The sequence below is a fragment of the Aulonocara sp. 'chitande type north' Nkhata Bay genome, linkage group LG2 (genome assembly GCF_057382095.1).
Source record: "Aulonocara sp. 'chitande type north' Nkhata Bay isolate Kocher_YH1m ecotype deep benthic linkage group LG2, A_spYH_male_GT1.1, whole genome shotgun sequence".
Taxonomy (NCBI): Eukaryota; Metazoa; Chordata; class Actinopteri; order Cichliformes; family Cichlidae; genus Aulonocara; species Aulonocara sp. 'chitande type north' Nkhata Bay.
In genome coordinates, this window is record NC_141345.1 from 4,962,050 (window position 1) to 4,978,716 (window position 16,667).

The 16,667-nt window shown below is 40.8% G+C and overlaps 1 protein-coding gene across 1 annotated transcript in view; it reads right to left on the bottom strand.

The window, feature by feature from the left end:
* The window catches only part of ccdc88b (coiled-coil and HOOK domain protein 88B), a 57,753-nt gene that overhangs the window by 10,380 nt on the left and 30,706 nt on the right, over positions 1 to 16,667 (bottom strand). The window contains exons 19-24 of the mRNA XM_086303676.1: positions 15,851 to 16,222; positions 12,629 to 12,790; positions 11,408 to 11,685; positions 11,090 to 11,233; positions 7,831 to 8,017; positions 1,680 to 1,825 (exon numbers count right to left, since the gene is read on the bottom strand). Coding sequence (XP_086159802.1) covers positions 1,680 to 1,825; positions 7,831 to 8,017; positions 11,090 to 11,233; positions 11,408 to 11,685; positions 12,629 to 12,790; positions 15,851 to 16,222 — 1,289 coding nt within the window. The remainder of the gene's footprint in view (positions 1 to 1,679; positions 1,826 to 7,830; positions 8,018 to 11,089; positions 11,234 to 11,407; positions 11,686 to 12,628; positions 12,791 to 15,850; positions 16,223 to 16,667) is intronic.

Consider the following 16,667-nt stretch of genomic DNA (forward strand, 5'->3'; position numbering starts at 1 on the left):
CGGGGAGGATTCAAACCCAGGCCTCTGTGACAGCCTTAGAGTGTACCTTAGCGCTTGTTTAACCTGGTGAACTATACGAGTGCCCCGGTGCTCTTACTGTTAATTCCAGTTGCTTTGAAAGTTGGATACAATTTCTATTTACTCCCAGGACTGAATGAAGTGAAATGCATGCATAGAGCCCTTCACTTCTTCCATCACACACACACACTGAAATCTGCTCTGTCCTGTAATTAGGTTGTAGATGTAATGTGATTTCATTCTGCTGCATAAAGAATTGTGTTGATTTTGGAAGGAAAACAATCTAAACTGATTTCTGTGAGTTTGCAAAGTGCATGGCTTTTTAACATTCACTTGTAAGAGCTGTTATGAGATGATGCAGACCTCGCGTGGCAGGGTGATGAACCAAAATATGCCGTGAAATGTTAACAACGAAATCTGTGCCCGAGATTTAACGAAAAAGGCTGAAAAAAGTCATCTTTTCACACACACAAGCCTGAACTGAAGGCACAAAAAGATGTAATTTGCAAGAACTTTGGTTCATTAGACTTAAAGACTGAAGCCAACTCTGCATGCTCACTATTAGTTCAGGATTATTCTCAAAGCAGTCTATTAGTCATTCAAAAGGAAGACTACTGAGGGCCACTGGACTGTGAAATTGTTGTCTTTGCAGTCTCAAACCTTTATAGAAGTGCTTTTATGTGCTTGATATGAATACAAACTCTGTTACAGCCTACAAACGTAAACAATAGCAGTAAACAAAAGGCATTCACTGCAACTTATTACATGAAGTTAACTCCATTAATAAGGTCAAACTTCTTCAGTGCACCTCTGCTTTCATTACTGCAAAGCTCCCATACCTTGAAAATACATTTTATGTGTTTTTTACATTAACTTTTTTTAAAAACATAAATTTAACAGATTTTAATGTTTGTTTCACTGCAGGTTTTTTTTTTTTTGGTACCATGCTTATATACGTGACATGAATTTAACACTGTGTTTTCTGAAAATCTCGTAAACACAATAAATCAAGAAACATGCTATCTAAGATTTTCTAATGTATACAATAGACGTATTTACTAGAAGGCTGGGGGAAGCCAGTATTTTTAACATGTGTGAATGTAGCGACATCACAGGTAAGTGGTGCGGGCCCAAACCTCGAGCGTGTTAGTGATTTTCACTCATAGTTTACAAGCTGTTTTTTTTTATCTCTTAATGTGTTTCGGTGCAAATCTACACAGCTGCATTTCTGTTAGCTGTTTACATCCGTTTGGTTCCCTTCGACTGTGCCGGATTCACTGTTAATCCTTTCTAGATACACTCTTACTTGCCACTTCATTAGTTACACCTTGCTAGCACTGTTTTGGACCTTTTCAGAAATGCCTTAATTCTTTGTGGTGCAAATTTAACAAGGCGCTCAGAAGATTTCTGAGTTTTTGGTCCATACTGATGTGATAGCATCACACAGTTACTGCAGATTTATCGGTTGAACAGCTATATTTTCATTTTTTGGACCATTCTCTGTAAACCCCGCAGACCCTTGACCCTTGAGCAGTCTGTGAAATACTCAGACCAGACCGTCTGGCACCAACAATCATTCTACATTTGAAGTTAATTAAAGCGCCTAATAAAGATGATGATACCTAAAGAACTGGCCATTGAGTGTGTGAGTATATACTTACTGGTATTCCCTTTGCTGTGAATAATGCTGGTCACGGCGCTCCAGGCTCTGCTCCAGTAAGGCACGATTCTCCCTCAAAAGACTCTGATTCTGCTCTGCTAAGTGTCGATTCTCTTCCTCCATGTTCCCCTTCAGCTGGGTCAACAACTGTACACAAGGCCATAAATGCGATCAAGAATAAATAGCTTGACAAGAACAGAATATACTACTTGTTCTGCAAAAGTAAGCATGCCAAATGATATAAACTATGTGTGAGGATGTGTGAGTCATAGAAAAAAGGCCTGCAGACAGAAAGGTACGGACAGTGCTTTGTTAGTCATACGGTTCAAGTGAACACAGTGAAACTGACAAAATGCATCCAACTAGATCATTAAAAATTAAACGCATTTTCATAGCTTATAGTTTTAATGCATGTATAACAGTCCTACAATGTCTCTGCCGGGACCTTTGTGTTGAAATCTGGTAGCTTGCAATGAATGAAAGAACTACAAACCGCCATTAACCAAAACAAAGGTGTATCATCCAAATGCAGGTCTGAACTTTGTAATTAATAATTAATAACTTTACTATCATACCAGATTCTCTCTACATAACAGCCTGCCAGTCCCAGTTACTGTTGCAGCAGCCAAATCTGAACAGAGTCAGCAGAATAGACAAAAAGCACGATCCCACTCCCTTTAGTGCCAGAGTCAGTGCACACGTGGTCCTGATCAATTAACAAGAGTTTACATTGTAGGAATAAGAAAATAATAATGTCAAGACTGTCACTCTCATCAGTTTGACTACTGAGCATACCTTTGCCAAGCTTATCCCTTATTAAGATTAGCAAAATGGCTGATTTACCAGTGTGCAAAAAAAATTGAGGATAAGACAATAACGACAATGATTATCTGCCTTACTGCAACTGTGCACAATATTTCTGTTATTTCCAGCTTAGTTTATTTGACTATATTATAGTTTTAATACAAATATGTCTTCACAACGGGGTACTACTACTACTACTACTACTACTACTTCTACTGGCAAGATCAAAAGATAATGCAGACTCTTTTTAATTCTTACACCGTGTCATCATTTAACAAAAACTACGCCAAAATGCCGAACTTGTACATGAAAAATAAGTACACGCCTACTGCTTCCATAGGAACGCTGGGTCCTACCGAGAAGGAAAGACATCAGCAATGATCTAAGGGAATCAACTGTTGGTCAATCTGTGAATCTGTGATGGGTTATGAGGCCATTGACACACAACAAGTCCATTAATCTATAGTTAAAAGAGTATTCACAAATCTTCCCAGGAGTGAACAATCCAGCAAAGTCACCCCAAGATCAGGTAATGCAATGCAAAAATACAAAAACCCCTGAGAGGTTCATGACAGCACAATTAAAAAAAATGAATAACTGTTTGAAATGTCATCGGGGAAAAGCACTTTCTATCTAAAAAAAAAATGGCAGCACGACTCAGGTTTGCAGAGTTGCATCTGAACAAACCGCAAGACGTCTGGAGCATGTTTGTGGAGACATTTGTCCGCAACACCAAAAAACCAAACACATCATATCAGCACAAGCACCTCATACCCACTGTTAAGCACAGTGGTAGAGGAGTGATGATTTGCACCTCGCAAACTCTTCTACAGCCCAATGTGAGGCCTTCTTTCCAACAGCTAGAGCTCGGAGCAAATTGGGTAATGCAGCAGTATAATGATCCCAAGCACAGCAGCTAATCTACAACAGAATGGCCAAAGAATAAAATAATCGAGGTGTCGCAATGACCCAGCCAAAGTCTAGCCCTCAATCTGACTGAAATCCTCATTTCCAGCCTTTTGAAAAGATCAGTATAATAACAGTACGATGCCACCAGAATAAAGATGTACCGGAAGGTAACAGGTGAGTGTTTTCAGTCTTACAGAATTCGGTACTGAGTGGTCTGAATCAATAAAAAAGGCAATGAAGAACCTTTTGTAAGAGCGTGGGTGTGGGTCAGCTGCCCCCCTTGAACTTCTATAAAACCTGCTGCCGTTGGACCCATTTGGACATAAAAGCACATAAACAAAACATATCTGCAAGGAACTCTATACAAACCAAGGATTTAGCTGAATAGCATTTAACATTACTGAATGTCAGCTAAAAGAGACACAAAGAGATTTGATGATCCCGTAGGGACTGAACTGTCACGTCACTGGTCTCAAAAAATTGGTAAATGATAATTGCTTAACTGCTTCAAGAGGTCAGAGCTTTTCATTATCAACTGACTGAAAGGCAAATAACCACAAACCTCAAGAATCACCAGAAGAAGAAAGGAAGTTACAACAGCTTCTCTGTGGAGCTGTCTACACAGAAAAACGAGCATTAGTTAAGAGATCTAGTTAAGTGAAGATATTAAGCTTAGAAATTCCCAAAGAATGCTTTTAAACCACGTTATTAAATCCTACACTCTCAAACACTTATAACTATTAAGATCATAAAAAAATTAATAAGAAGGTATGGCCACACATTTACTGGACACCTCTTATAATTTCCTATTTGTGAATCTGTTTCCAATTATTTTCTTCTCATAACCCCAGTCCTGTTCAAGGCCCATTAGTTAGCACAGCTGCTGCAACAAGTTAATTGTGGGTCCACAGACTCCAGGATGAACTTTGTTAATTTTTCTCTCCATATTACAGCGTAATGAGAAAACTGGACTTCTGCATCCCAGCATACAAACCTATCAACCTACTGTGGGGGGCAGAACAGGCGTTGACATGATTTAGTAAGATATAATCCTCACAATGATTATATAAAGAATGTCATTTGTGTGCGTTAATGCATTCATTTGTCATTTATGATAGGAACCTCGCTTTCACTCACACAAACAATCTTCAAATCCAGGAAGCCTCCAAAAACCCTCTTTACAGTACTGCACCATGCAAAATTCTTGAGTCACGCCTCAGTTTCTTTATATTTTCTTTGCAAGGAGCCAAAATTTCTTGTAATTTGTTAAAGTGGTCTTGAGCAATACTTCTTTAGGCTTTCTGAAGGTGTGTTTTTCACTTAGTTTTAATCCAGTTGTTGTACCTGATCATTTTCAGAGGACTGTTTTTTGTTTTTGTTGCTTTTTATGTAGACCCACTTAACTCTAACCATCATCATTCGAACAATTTCTTTAGTTGAATCTATGAAAAATGCCAAAGATAACACAGACTGACAGGCACAAAATAGCATTTTTGCACCAACAAGGTGATTCCCAAAGAGCTGTTAGTTCAAAATGAGGCACGTCTCACGTTGTGTGCACTGTGTCCTCAAATAATTCGAGGAAAATGGACAAGTGGAGGACAAAAGAAGACGTGTCAGACCTGAAATAAACGTACCTACATCTGAAAGTCATGTCCTTGAGAAAAAGGGGAAAAAATCCACCATGACACAGGACCAGGGATGTGTATCTGTTGATCCATTTACTGTTCACTGAAGCTCCATCAGAATCAGATTGCCTAAAGAAGATGGAGCTTTGTGGGCATTTATGCAAGGGGAAAGGCAGCGTTGACTTCATTAATTGCTTAAACAGTTAGCCCTGACAGTTAGCCCTGAAGTCAAATTACTCTGTAGCGAGCTGTAGCGAGCTTTTATTCTCTTCAGCCACATGAGCTGTCATCCACAAATCAAGATGGCTTTTTTTAAAAGTGTGTATGAATGCATTAGCCTAAATACTCATGTGGGATATACTCTGTAATCAGTGAAGTCTAATGAAATATAGCAACCTGCAACCTTGTAAGATTGAAAGTTTTAATTCTTGTTGAGAACTGGTTCCCAGTAGTTCAGTTCCTTGTAATTGTTAGTCTGCTTACCTGTTGGTTTAATTTGCACTTGTGCTACAGTCAGCTGATTTCAGTTCATGTGGTTAGAGAAATTACTTTTATTTTTATTGCACACAAGGACAAGAGTGCGACAAGATTTCATCTGTATCCAGGACAGAAACAACTGCACTATAGTGCTAACACAACTTCAGCGCTTTGCAAACACCTGCACAGACAGCATGCTAACGCTAAGCTAGCCAAGAACCCAGAGTGATGTTAAAGCTGATTAAATGTTGACCCCACCCAGCAGCCAGACCCTGAAGTTCAACAGTCAGGCTCCAGCCTCCGTTTCTACCTGTTCATGTTTCTACAGTAGAATCACTGTGGCGATCGCTTTAAAGTATCTTTACTATGAGAAAGACTGTATGTCTGTCCTCATTAGGATAGGGATTTGTGTTGGTGTTTGGGGCTTTTGCTTCAGGTTTATATTGTTAACTGGTAATTATGAGACAATGCATTTCAGGTCATTTTATAAAAATATGCGAAATTAATGTAGAGTAGTGTGGCAAAAGACTTTCTCTTGGGAATATTTAAGTAACACACTGCATTACTTTTAAGAAAAGTGTTCTGTGTAATACATTATATGTGTAATACACAGATGTACACATACAGTACATACACATCTGTGTGTAAAACGCATGCGTAATGACCCCAACACTGATCACAATAAAGAAGGAAAATACCCCCAACATAAACAAACATTTCATGACACAGTATGCAATTAATTTGCGCACATTCAATGTCTTTAATGCTGTTTAACGGTTAATCTCAGAGCAGAACCAATGAGAATCAATTAGGTATCAAATCGATAAGTTGTATTGATAATGGAATCAGAATCTCTAAATTCCCATCCCTAATAGTTAGACGAGTTATTATCAAACACTGACAGCATATTCAGTGTTTTTGTCCACAGCAGGCATCAAATTTGGCTTGATTGTTATTACATATTTATATAGGGGAATCTACTGTATCCTGGGGCCACCAGCCACGAGCATCTTAGCACTTCGGTCATGAAAATGATTCAATTTAAAGAGGAAACACCTCCCAACACAAAGTCTGAAATTCATTAACACATTATTGCTTTTTATTCATTGTATGTTCTAATCTTTAATCTTTGTTGGCTGGGTGGAGTTACTTCACTGTTAGCTGCCCATTACTTCCCATAAACTCACATCAAAAGCAATATAAGCCACTGAACCATTAATTTACTGGTATGTGGATTTTGTAGCTGTTGACTTGTATCCAACCTTCATGCTAAGCTAAGCTTATCTGATTATTTGTGGTCCCTTTCACCTCCAGCGCCGACCTGCCTCATCATTTTCCTCATCATTTAGCTCTCTCTCCTCTTACTTTCTGCCTACCACTCAGCATTGCATTGTCTGCAGAGGTGTGGCTGCGACTGGTCTCACCTGGCTCAATCATCAATCACTCTCCTTCTGCATTTAAACCCCTCTCTATCCAACCAGTCACGCCAGATCGTTCTGCTGGCTGAGTGGTATTATTGTTCAAGCTCTCTAGTGTTTACTCGCTGTAGTCTCCTGAAGATTTCAAGTGTGGTTTTTTTTTCCGTTTGGGATGACCCGTGGTTTTTTTCCCTCTGCTTCAGCAAGATCTCCTCCTGTGCACCACCACTGACCCTGTCTACATTTACTTATGTTTGCAATACCCTGCCTGCTGCCTCTCCCTCCCACAGACCCCCCTCTTGGCCCCTCAATTGACATTCTGTTTGCAGTTTCTTGAACTTGTCAATAAATCATTTAAGGAGATCCAGGAGTTGTCCTCCATTTTTGAGCAGTAACTTTAACAGCCAACATTATATTTAGATGAAGTAGTTTTTCATGAGGTTCCCTTTTTTTCAGCTGTCTGCTCTCCTCAAACTATTTTAACAATACTCAGTGATGGCTTGACAGCACTGCGCAGAAGGATAAAGCTGTTTAGAAGGCAAAAGATGCCCCTGCTTTTTATTAGCTACTTGGTATTCATTTACTGTTTGGACCAATGTATCACTTTTGTCTGATATGTCAAGCTGAAATTGGCTTTGTATCATGTATTAGAAATCAGTCAGCCATTGTTTCCCACTGATGATATGAGACATGCTCAACCCAGACTTGAACTATGTAAAATGCTCTCTAAAACTTGCAGTGAATTCCTAATAAATGTTGTTTAATTGCCCAGTGATGCTTTAGATGCATTTTCTTTTATTTCAAGAGGGTAATGTCTCAAATGTGAAGCACTTAATCCTATTTTGCATAGAGGGCACCAGTATCTGCTGTGTGTTGGTGTGTGTGTGTGGATGCATTTCTGTGTATCAGCTCATACCTGATACTGGCTGGTAAGCCGAGCGTTGCTGAGGTCCAGGCTTTGGTGTGTTTCCTTCAGGGCACTGAGCTCGCCCTCCAGCCGAGTCCTCTCCAGCTGGGAGGCGTTCAGCTCTGCCCTCAGCACCGAGCCCTGAGCCAGCAGCTCCGCCTGCGACGCCAACCACTCCTTCTGGTGGGCCTGCAGCCTGCAACATCGACACGCACGGCCACTGTTATGCGCTCTCGTAAAGTGCTTTGCGTCATTGTTTACTCTGTGATTGAAGATCACTGTGTTATTATCCAACACAAGGAGTCTACACAAAGCCAGACAACAACAAACAGATATTATCTCGGACAAAATGTTTAAAGAGTAAATTCATTCGGCGTTGTTTGAAAAAGGAGTAATCGTCTCAGTATCATTGTGTAATGAGGACGGAAAGACTGCAATAAGATGAAAACATCACTGATGGGAAAATTATACATTATTCACATAATCATATTGGAGGTAAGTATTTTATACACATTAAAACTAATCAGTCACAGTCATATTAAAGTAGAAACTTCAAGTTCAGTTTCAAACTTTTTATATTACACACACTTTATTAGGTACACTTTGCTGATACTATGTTGGACCCTGTTTTGCCTCCAGAATTGCTTTAATTTTTAATCGCATGGATTCAACAAGGTGCTGGAAATATTCCTCAGAGATTCTGGTCCATATTGATATGATAGCATTACACAGTTTGTCTGCTGCACATCCCATTCCACTACAACCAAAAGTTGTTCTGTTTGGCCAAATGAATAAATGATAAAGGGGTGGACATGGTCAGCGTAACTCTCAGGTAGGCTGTTGTTTTTTTAAAAAAAATGCTCAGTTGGTATTAAGAAGAGGAAATACTTTTATGCTGTTCATGAAATTTTCTGACCCTCCCATCAACGTGGTGGATCAGAAATCCAGACTCATCAGAAGAGGCCACATTTTTCCAATCTTCTATTGTCCAATTCTGGCGAGCCTATGCAAATTGTAGCCTCAGTCTCCCGTTCTTACACGAGATCCAACTGACAGGAGAGGGTTCTAGTGTAGTCTTTTGTTTTTATAGCCCATCCTTCAGAAATGCTCTTCTATAAACCTTAGTTGTGATCAGTCGTTATTGGACAAACTTTTGTCTTCCTAAGTAGCTCATTCTCCTCTGACCTTAAGCATCAACAACATATTTTCACCTTGAACCTAGAACTGCTGCTCACTGGATATTTTCTTCTTTTTCTGACCTTTATGCAACCCTAAAAGCATGGTCCACCATGTTTTCAACGTGATTTCACACTTGTGTCTCTCCAAAGCGTGAAATGGATGCACACGTTGTGTAAGCTGCAGTACCAGCAGAGGTAGATATTTTATTTCAACCCAACGTGAAAATAATCACAGGAAAGCAATTAAACAGACATTACTAACACATTTACATGGAAAACATATCAGCCACCTAGCGTAATCATTTCTGGCACAGAAACACTCTGGAATATACTTCATACCTTCATACTTTGGTTACTTAAATCAATTATCTCCACCTGCTGGTACCACAACTTCTGCATGCGTATCCATTTCATGCTGTGATATCAAGTTGCTTTATTCACCCTTGAGATGGTTGTGTGGTCAAATCCCAGTAGATCAGCCACTTCTGATATACTCCAACAAGACGCCATGTTCAAAGTCACATAAATCACCATTCTTCCCCATCTGCTGCTCAGTTTGAAGTTCAGAAAGTAGTCTCGACTAAGTTCAAATACACTGACTTGCTGACATGATCAGCTGATTTTAACAAGCAGTTGAACAACTGTACCTAATAAAATGGCCAGCGAGTACAGTTCAGAAGCCAAATATAATTCAACTGCAAACAGAGAAAACAAAAGTGCTCACATTGGACAGTTTGACTACAGGAAAGGCACACATGGCTAAATTCCACATTGGGGATGTTCTGGTTTTTGCGCTACTAGCCAGTTATTAATTCCACCTGTGCTTTCCCCACTGTGACAATTCAAAATATTTACTGTGTAAAAAGGTGTTTTGAGACTCTGGAAATGAGTTTTTGGCCACTTAAGGGCAGAAGAAACAAGTTATGTTAGGTAAATACAACACTGGCATTTTAAAGCCACTTGTTAACTAACCACAGCCATGGAGCAACGTTATTCTTCATTTAAAGTTGTTCCTGTCCATCCGAGGAACTTTCCCTCTCTTTGAATTGTTATAACAACTCCTGGTTGGAATGTCTGATTCTTCCGTTCTAATATGTTTACCAGCTAGTCGCTAACCTTGCCCGCCTGCAGTTTGGCATCCTACTGAGCAGGTAGTGCACAATGTTTTCGAGAGATGTGCTTTCTGTTACAAATTCCAGTTATTGTTGAAATAAAAAAAGACGACAATAAGAGAGCTGAGGCTGAACCAAAACAGAAGACAGCCAGACAAGTAAACAATGAGCTGAAACTCACTTTGGAGCAGCAGAATCTGCAGGTTCATCACTACATCTGATTCGTCCCATCATTTAATATATTCCTCAAAAAATAGGTCATAGCCATTGTCAAGAAATTACTCAAACGACTGAAATGAATTGTTACATTACACACAAGTCTAATTTTAATCTATTTAATATTGTATTTTTTGTGTTTTGTACAGTATTTTTAGTTAAATGCTGTCTAAAAACCACCAAAGGAGGTTTTTGTTTCCCTGCTTTGCCAGCCACGTATTTGCAAGAAGCAGTCAGTAATCAATTGCATCAAAAAGATGATGATGGTTGATTAACTAATTATGTCACACAAGTATCTTATGATTGTGGCCATTATTATCATACTGTATATCAATCAGTCACTAAGAGAAAATATGATGAGAAGTGTTCAAAATGGTCTCGAAGTTCAGTAAGCCTGATCTGCGGCTTCAAAAGACACAAAATGTTTATAACGAAGGAAATGGTTTATTAAAAGGCTGCTCTTCATAAATGTACCTGTTGCGTATCTGCTTTTAGAAAGAAACTTGAAAAAAAAATATTATTATCTCTTTTTCTCTTTTTTTTTTGCACTATAACTTCGTTTTTTCGTGCTCAGCCCAGAGGATTTAGATCTGGAACAAAAATGCATTCTGCGCATTATATAGTACATTTGCATTCAAATTGATTCTTGTATTGCTCGCTGTGCTTCATATAGAGACATTACTGCTGCTGCTGCTGCTCCTCGTATTCAAATGAACACGAGTGCCGTGAAAGGATGATCAGATCCCCGACTGGATTTGTTACCTGTCATTGTCTTCTTTCAGCCTCTCCAGCTCTCGTTCTCTCTCCAGCCTCCTCTGGGCCTCCGTTTCCATCTTCTCTCTTTCCGTCTTCATCTCCCGCTCTCTCTCCTCCAGCTGGGTTTTGCCATCCAAGAGCTCCTTGTACCTAATATTTCAAGCACAGGATTTACCTTCAACAAAAGATGATGTGTGTCTTTCATAGATCAAGATGTTTTTGTGCATATTTAATTTTGGGGGAGAAGTCCTTTCAAACATGGAAAATATGTCACAAATCTTCAAAGTGAAGATTTCGTGTCTTTAAGTCAGTGAGTGTTTGTACCTGCCCTCCAGCTCTCGATGCTGGGCCTCCAGGCTGCGATTGTTGTTCCTCAGTTGAGAGTGCTTTTCCACCAGCTCCTCCAACTCCACCTCCTGACGCTGTTGCAACGCCGTCATCCTTTCGTGGTCCCGCCTCAGAGCGTCCATTCTGGCCGCGGACTCCTCTCTCTCCCGCGCCCACACCTTTGACTCGGCCTCTAGGGTGGCACACCGTGCCTCGCTCTCACTGCAGCGTGCCAGCAGCACTGCATGCTGGGAGCTCAGTGACGCTTGCTCCACCTATGTTTGTGTGTATGTGTGTGTATGTGACAGAAAACAGAGAGACCATGTCTGTAATTTAGCAATTTCAAAAGGTTGAGCTGAAAACCAACAAGCTTGAAAGTTAGTTTATTAACCTTTTGCCATGGGTCTAAACAAGATATTATGTGTGCAGCACTGGGCGCTTAAAGAAATGGTTTGACATTTTGGTAGTTTTCACTTTCTTGCTGAGTTTTATAAATAGACTGATACCAAGTATAAAGCCAGAGCAATCACAAGCCAGTCAGCAGAATGAATTAAAAACACTCCGATTGGCCTCTGTTGTCTAAAAAACGGATCCTTTCCTGTATCCTCCATCGGATGAGATCATCAATCTGATAAAAACGGATCACAGAATCTGTTTAACTACCCGTTTCTTCACTGGAATATTTTCTCCATCTCTTATGAAGACATTCATCACAGCTGTCCTTTCTCTCTGAGCAACAAATTCCAATAAGAACAGTTTACAATAAATTTATGTCAGACACCGAGGCATTATGATCCCAAACCGGACAGTCTGACATAAAGGATCGCAGTAACCCTTTGATACAAGGATATTTAAGTGAGGGAGATAATCAAATAGGCTACAGCAGAATACTTAGTAAGCTTTAAAAAACCTGGTAGGTAGTTTTTGTCCTTTGGACAGGGCCAGATGGGCTGTTTCTTCTAGTTTTCTGCTCTTTAGCCAGTGCTATGCTATGACACTGGCACTGAGCCTGTCATCTTACTCCCCACATTAGAGGATATACAAATATGAAATAATGTCCAATAATTTAACAGGTCCCTGCGCACTTTACGTCAAAATTCATTGCACAAAGACTGAATGCGTTTCACTTTAGGAAGACAAAAGGTTTAAAAACAATGTGCGATTTTGAACAAATCAACTTCAGCCATAACCACGCTCTGTGTCTGTGTGTTAGGTCACCTGTAGTTGTGTGTTGAGCGTCTGCAGTCTGGTGCAGGAGTCCTGCAGGCTGAGCGAGTTCCGACGCAGAGCCTCCAGCTGCTCCTCAAGGTGCTTACAAGCCTCCTGGGACTGAGACAATCTCGTCAGCAAAGCCTCATGCTCTGCAGCCGCCACCGCTTTCTGAGGGGGAGAAAAATCTCTTCTTTCATTTTTATAATGTCTGTGCTACATTTGGCTCTGGAAACATCCATAATATTTGAACATGGGCAAACTCTGCCGCTGACCTTTTAAAGTGCTCTCAGTCAGGTAGCATCTTTATGCGACATTTGTGCCACTCTATAAACACAGAGATGAAATTCCTCCTGTGTCTGACATAAATGTTAAAAATTATATTTCATTAGTTCACATCTGTTGTTTACGCGAGATTTCTGTCAGTGCAATCTTTCCACAGGCTTTAATGGTCCAATCAGAAAATCTGCGAATTTATTGATGACACATGATTTGGTGCAGTCTGCTCTGATAAATAAAGGAATGTGTTGATTTGGCACAGAGGCGGGTAGTTTAGAAATGAAAAGAAAACCACCTTATAAATTGCTGTAAAATCTGGTGTATTTCCCAAAATTAAAATTAACTTGCTGCAAACAACAAGTCAGCTGTACTCCCCCTACGCTGCGATTTTATTTGAACATTTTATTTGCAAGTACTGGAAGAGCGACAACACATTTCATGTGTGCATCGTCTAGAGAGTCTAGAGCTCAGTTTTGGCGTGGGGTTGTTATTTTTTCCCCCACTGTGGAGTCTTCATGTACTGCTGACTGACTCATAGTGCTACACAGGGGATTTCTACTTTTTATTACAGTCACTTTTAGATTCTTCTCCTACTTCATCATCCTACCTCTCTCCCTTCTGATGTCAGTGGCACAAAATAACTACACTCACTGGTCACTTTATTAGGTACACCTTGTTAGCACTGACTTAGACCCCTTTTTGTTTTCACTGCTTCCTTAATTCTTCATTGTACGGATTAAACAAGGTGCTGGAAATATTTCTATTAGATTTTGGCCCAAACTCGCATGATACACTTACACACGGTTGCTGCAGATTTCGCTAATTCTACCAAAAGGTTCTCTGCTGGATTGAGATATGGTTACAGTACAGTGAACTCAGTCATGTTCAAGAAACCAATTTGAGATGATCTGAGCTTTGTGACATGGTCCGTTATTCTCCTGGAAACAGCCATGAGGAGATGAGTGCACTATCATGATGAAGGAATGGACATGGTCAGCAATAATACTCAGATAGGAGTACTAAGGAGTTCAAAGTCTGGCAAGAAAATACCCTCTCACATCACATCCAGCCTGAACACAAGGAAGGATGGATCGATGCTTTCGTTTCATTTTAGCCTAATTCGAACCCTACCTTCCAAATGTTGGAGAACAAATCTGACACTCATCAGATGAAACAGCATTTTCATTTTTCTCATTTCTATCATCAAATTTTGGTGGACCTGCGTGAACTGTTGCCTCTGTTTCCTGTTCTTAGATGACAGGAGCGGCACGCCGTGTGTTCTTGTGCTGCTGTAACCCATCTGCTTTAAGGTTGCGCCTTCAGCGATGCTTTTCTGCATACCTTGGTTGTAACATTTGATTATTTGTGTTACGGTTGGCTTCCTATCAGCTAGAAGCAGTCTGGCTGTTCTCCTCTGACCTCTGGCAGCAGCAAGGTATTTTCTCCTGCTGCTCACACGCGTCTTATTTCCTGTTTGTTTTCCTTGCCTGTTTGTCTTGTTTCTATTTGTGTGTGCCAGACATGGATTGTTATCTCCTGTTCTCCCAATCAGCGTGCAGATTGGTGGTTCATTTACTCATTAACCTGCACTTCAGGCCAACTCCACCACAGAGCTATTGTGGTAATTACATCAGGCCTTCATCTTCAGTTTAGCTTTTGTTCCCCGTGTTTGTTTACCAACTTCTCACCATTCAGCTTGGGCCAGCTTTCATTCTACAGCTACAGCCACCCTCACCTGCCCATCTGCTCTAACTGCCATGGTCACCATATTCATTCATCCTCTGCCAGCACAGCTCTCCCATGATTTTGCTCCACCTCATCCTCCTCACTTCTGCAACTTGTGTACCCCAATAAAGACTTGTTGAGTTAGTATATCAGAGGGTCTCGCTTCTTTGCTTCAGATTACAGTTGATCTTAATACTGCTATTGCATCAGTTTGTGAAATACAAAAACCAATGATTCTAGCTTGTGATGCTTTATGATAAACCTTGGTGTCATGCTTCACCAAAGAGTGATTTCTCATCTCAGCTTCTGATATGGTTTCATTTATAAGAAACCCAGGGGGCCAGAAAGGTGAGATTTAACCCTAATATTTCAAGAAAAGCAAAAAAAAGAAAAGAAAAAAGCTTAGAAGGAGGTAATACTTTTTTGTTTCTTCTCCCATGATGACAGGTCTACTCAGTTTTATTGTTTGACACTCGAGGGGGTGCCTACTCAGTTATGACCAAGCGTGTACGAACAGGTGAAAATGAGCTCCCACCTCCAGCAGCTACAGCCAGTAAGGGGTGAACATTAAAATGCTACTTTAACTTTAGTATTAACAATCCTGCACACTATATCACACACAGGAGCCATTTTCCTGCATAATTTCCACTTTTAATATTTTAGGACAGTGCAGCTATTAATTCTATTTACTTAAGTAGAGCATTCTTGCATTTTTAGATGTGAAGATGTCTTCATCCGCAATCGTTGTTTGTGCATTAATAAGTGTAAGTGGAACCAGGATGTAGCCCGGATCTGTTTGTGCCTTAGTTCATCTAGACTAATCTACTGTACAAAACCTGAAAGCACTGACGTAATAACGTTCTGAGTGAGAGCCACACCGGGTGAAATTTGTGACCTTGGCAATGCTGGAAGCGCCCCTCACAGCTTGATGTTAGAGAGTATGTGTGAGTGTGAGAGAGAGACAGTAAGAGCTTAAGCAGAAAAGCAGCAGAGGAGATAAGGAAGATTAACAGTAGCCGGGGTGACATTTTAAAACCGATGAGCAGAGATAAAGCACTAGTTTTGGAAATAAAGTGCTGCACTCTGGGAAGTGGCCCACTGTGAGCTGATCGTCCTCGAGAATCCCTAGAGCAAGAATTTCAACATAATATACATCATCTCCCTCACAGGGAAGACCGAGCCCCCACACCAACCCCCAAACACCCACTCACACATTCAAATACAGACCTCTTTTTCCAGCTCGATCACCCTCTCACTGAGATGCCTCTCTGCCTCCCCCATGAAATGATCGCGGGTCGTGGAAAGGTCACAACCTTTGGCAGCCTCGGGGCTTTGATCCAAAGGTGACATGTCTTGCTTGTCTGTCGATTCTGAATTTGAATTAGGCGCACTCTTCACTTGTGCACTTTCCCTCCTCGTCTCTAACTGCAGAGATTCACTTTTCTTTAGGAGTTGGGAGAGAGACTCTATTCTCTCCTGTGACTGGTGGAGAGAATCTTTTGCCAACTGCCGCTCGGCTTCGGATCGCTGTAGTTTCTGGCTCAGGTGTGCCACTTCAGTGGCCAGTTTCTCAGAACGAGCCTGCTCACGGGTTAGATCCTGATAAGAGAGAGAAAGAAATAGTGAGAAAGTATAACGATTAAAATCTCTGGAACTTGCTGTAAACACCACAAAAAAAACTAATCTAAACAGCCTGTATTTGTATAGCGCTTTACACTACATTCAGTCATCCACCCATTCACACACAGGTGATGGCAAGCTACATTGTAGCCACAGCTGCCCTGGGGCGCACTGACAGAGGCGAGGCTGCCGGACACTGGCACCACCCTCTGACCACCACCAGTAGGCAACGGGTGAAGTGTCTTGTCCAAGGACACACCGACCCAGACTGTCAGAGCCGGGGCTCGAACCGGCAACCTTCCGATTACAAGACGATTTGCCAACTCTTGAGTCACGATCGCCCCGAAACCTACATACATGTTTCCCCACAAAGGTTTGTTTGACTCAGCAGTCCTTATGCACCCATGTATGTTCTCCTTAGCAC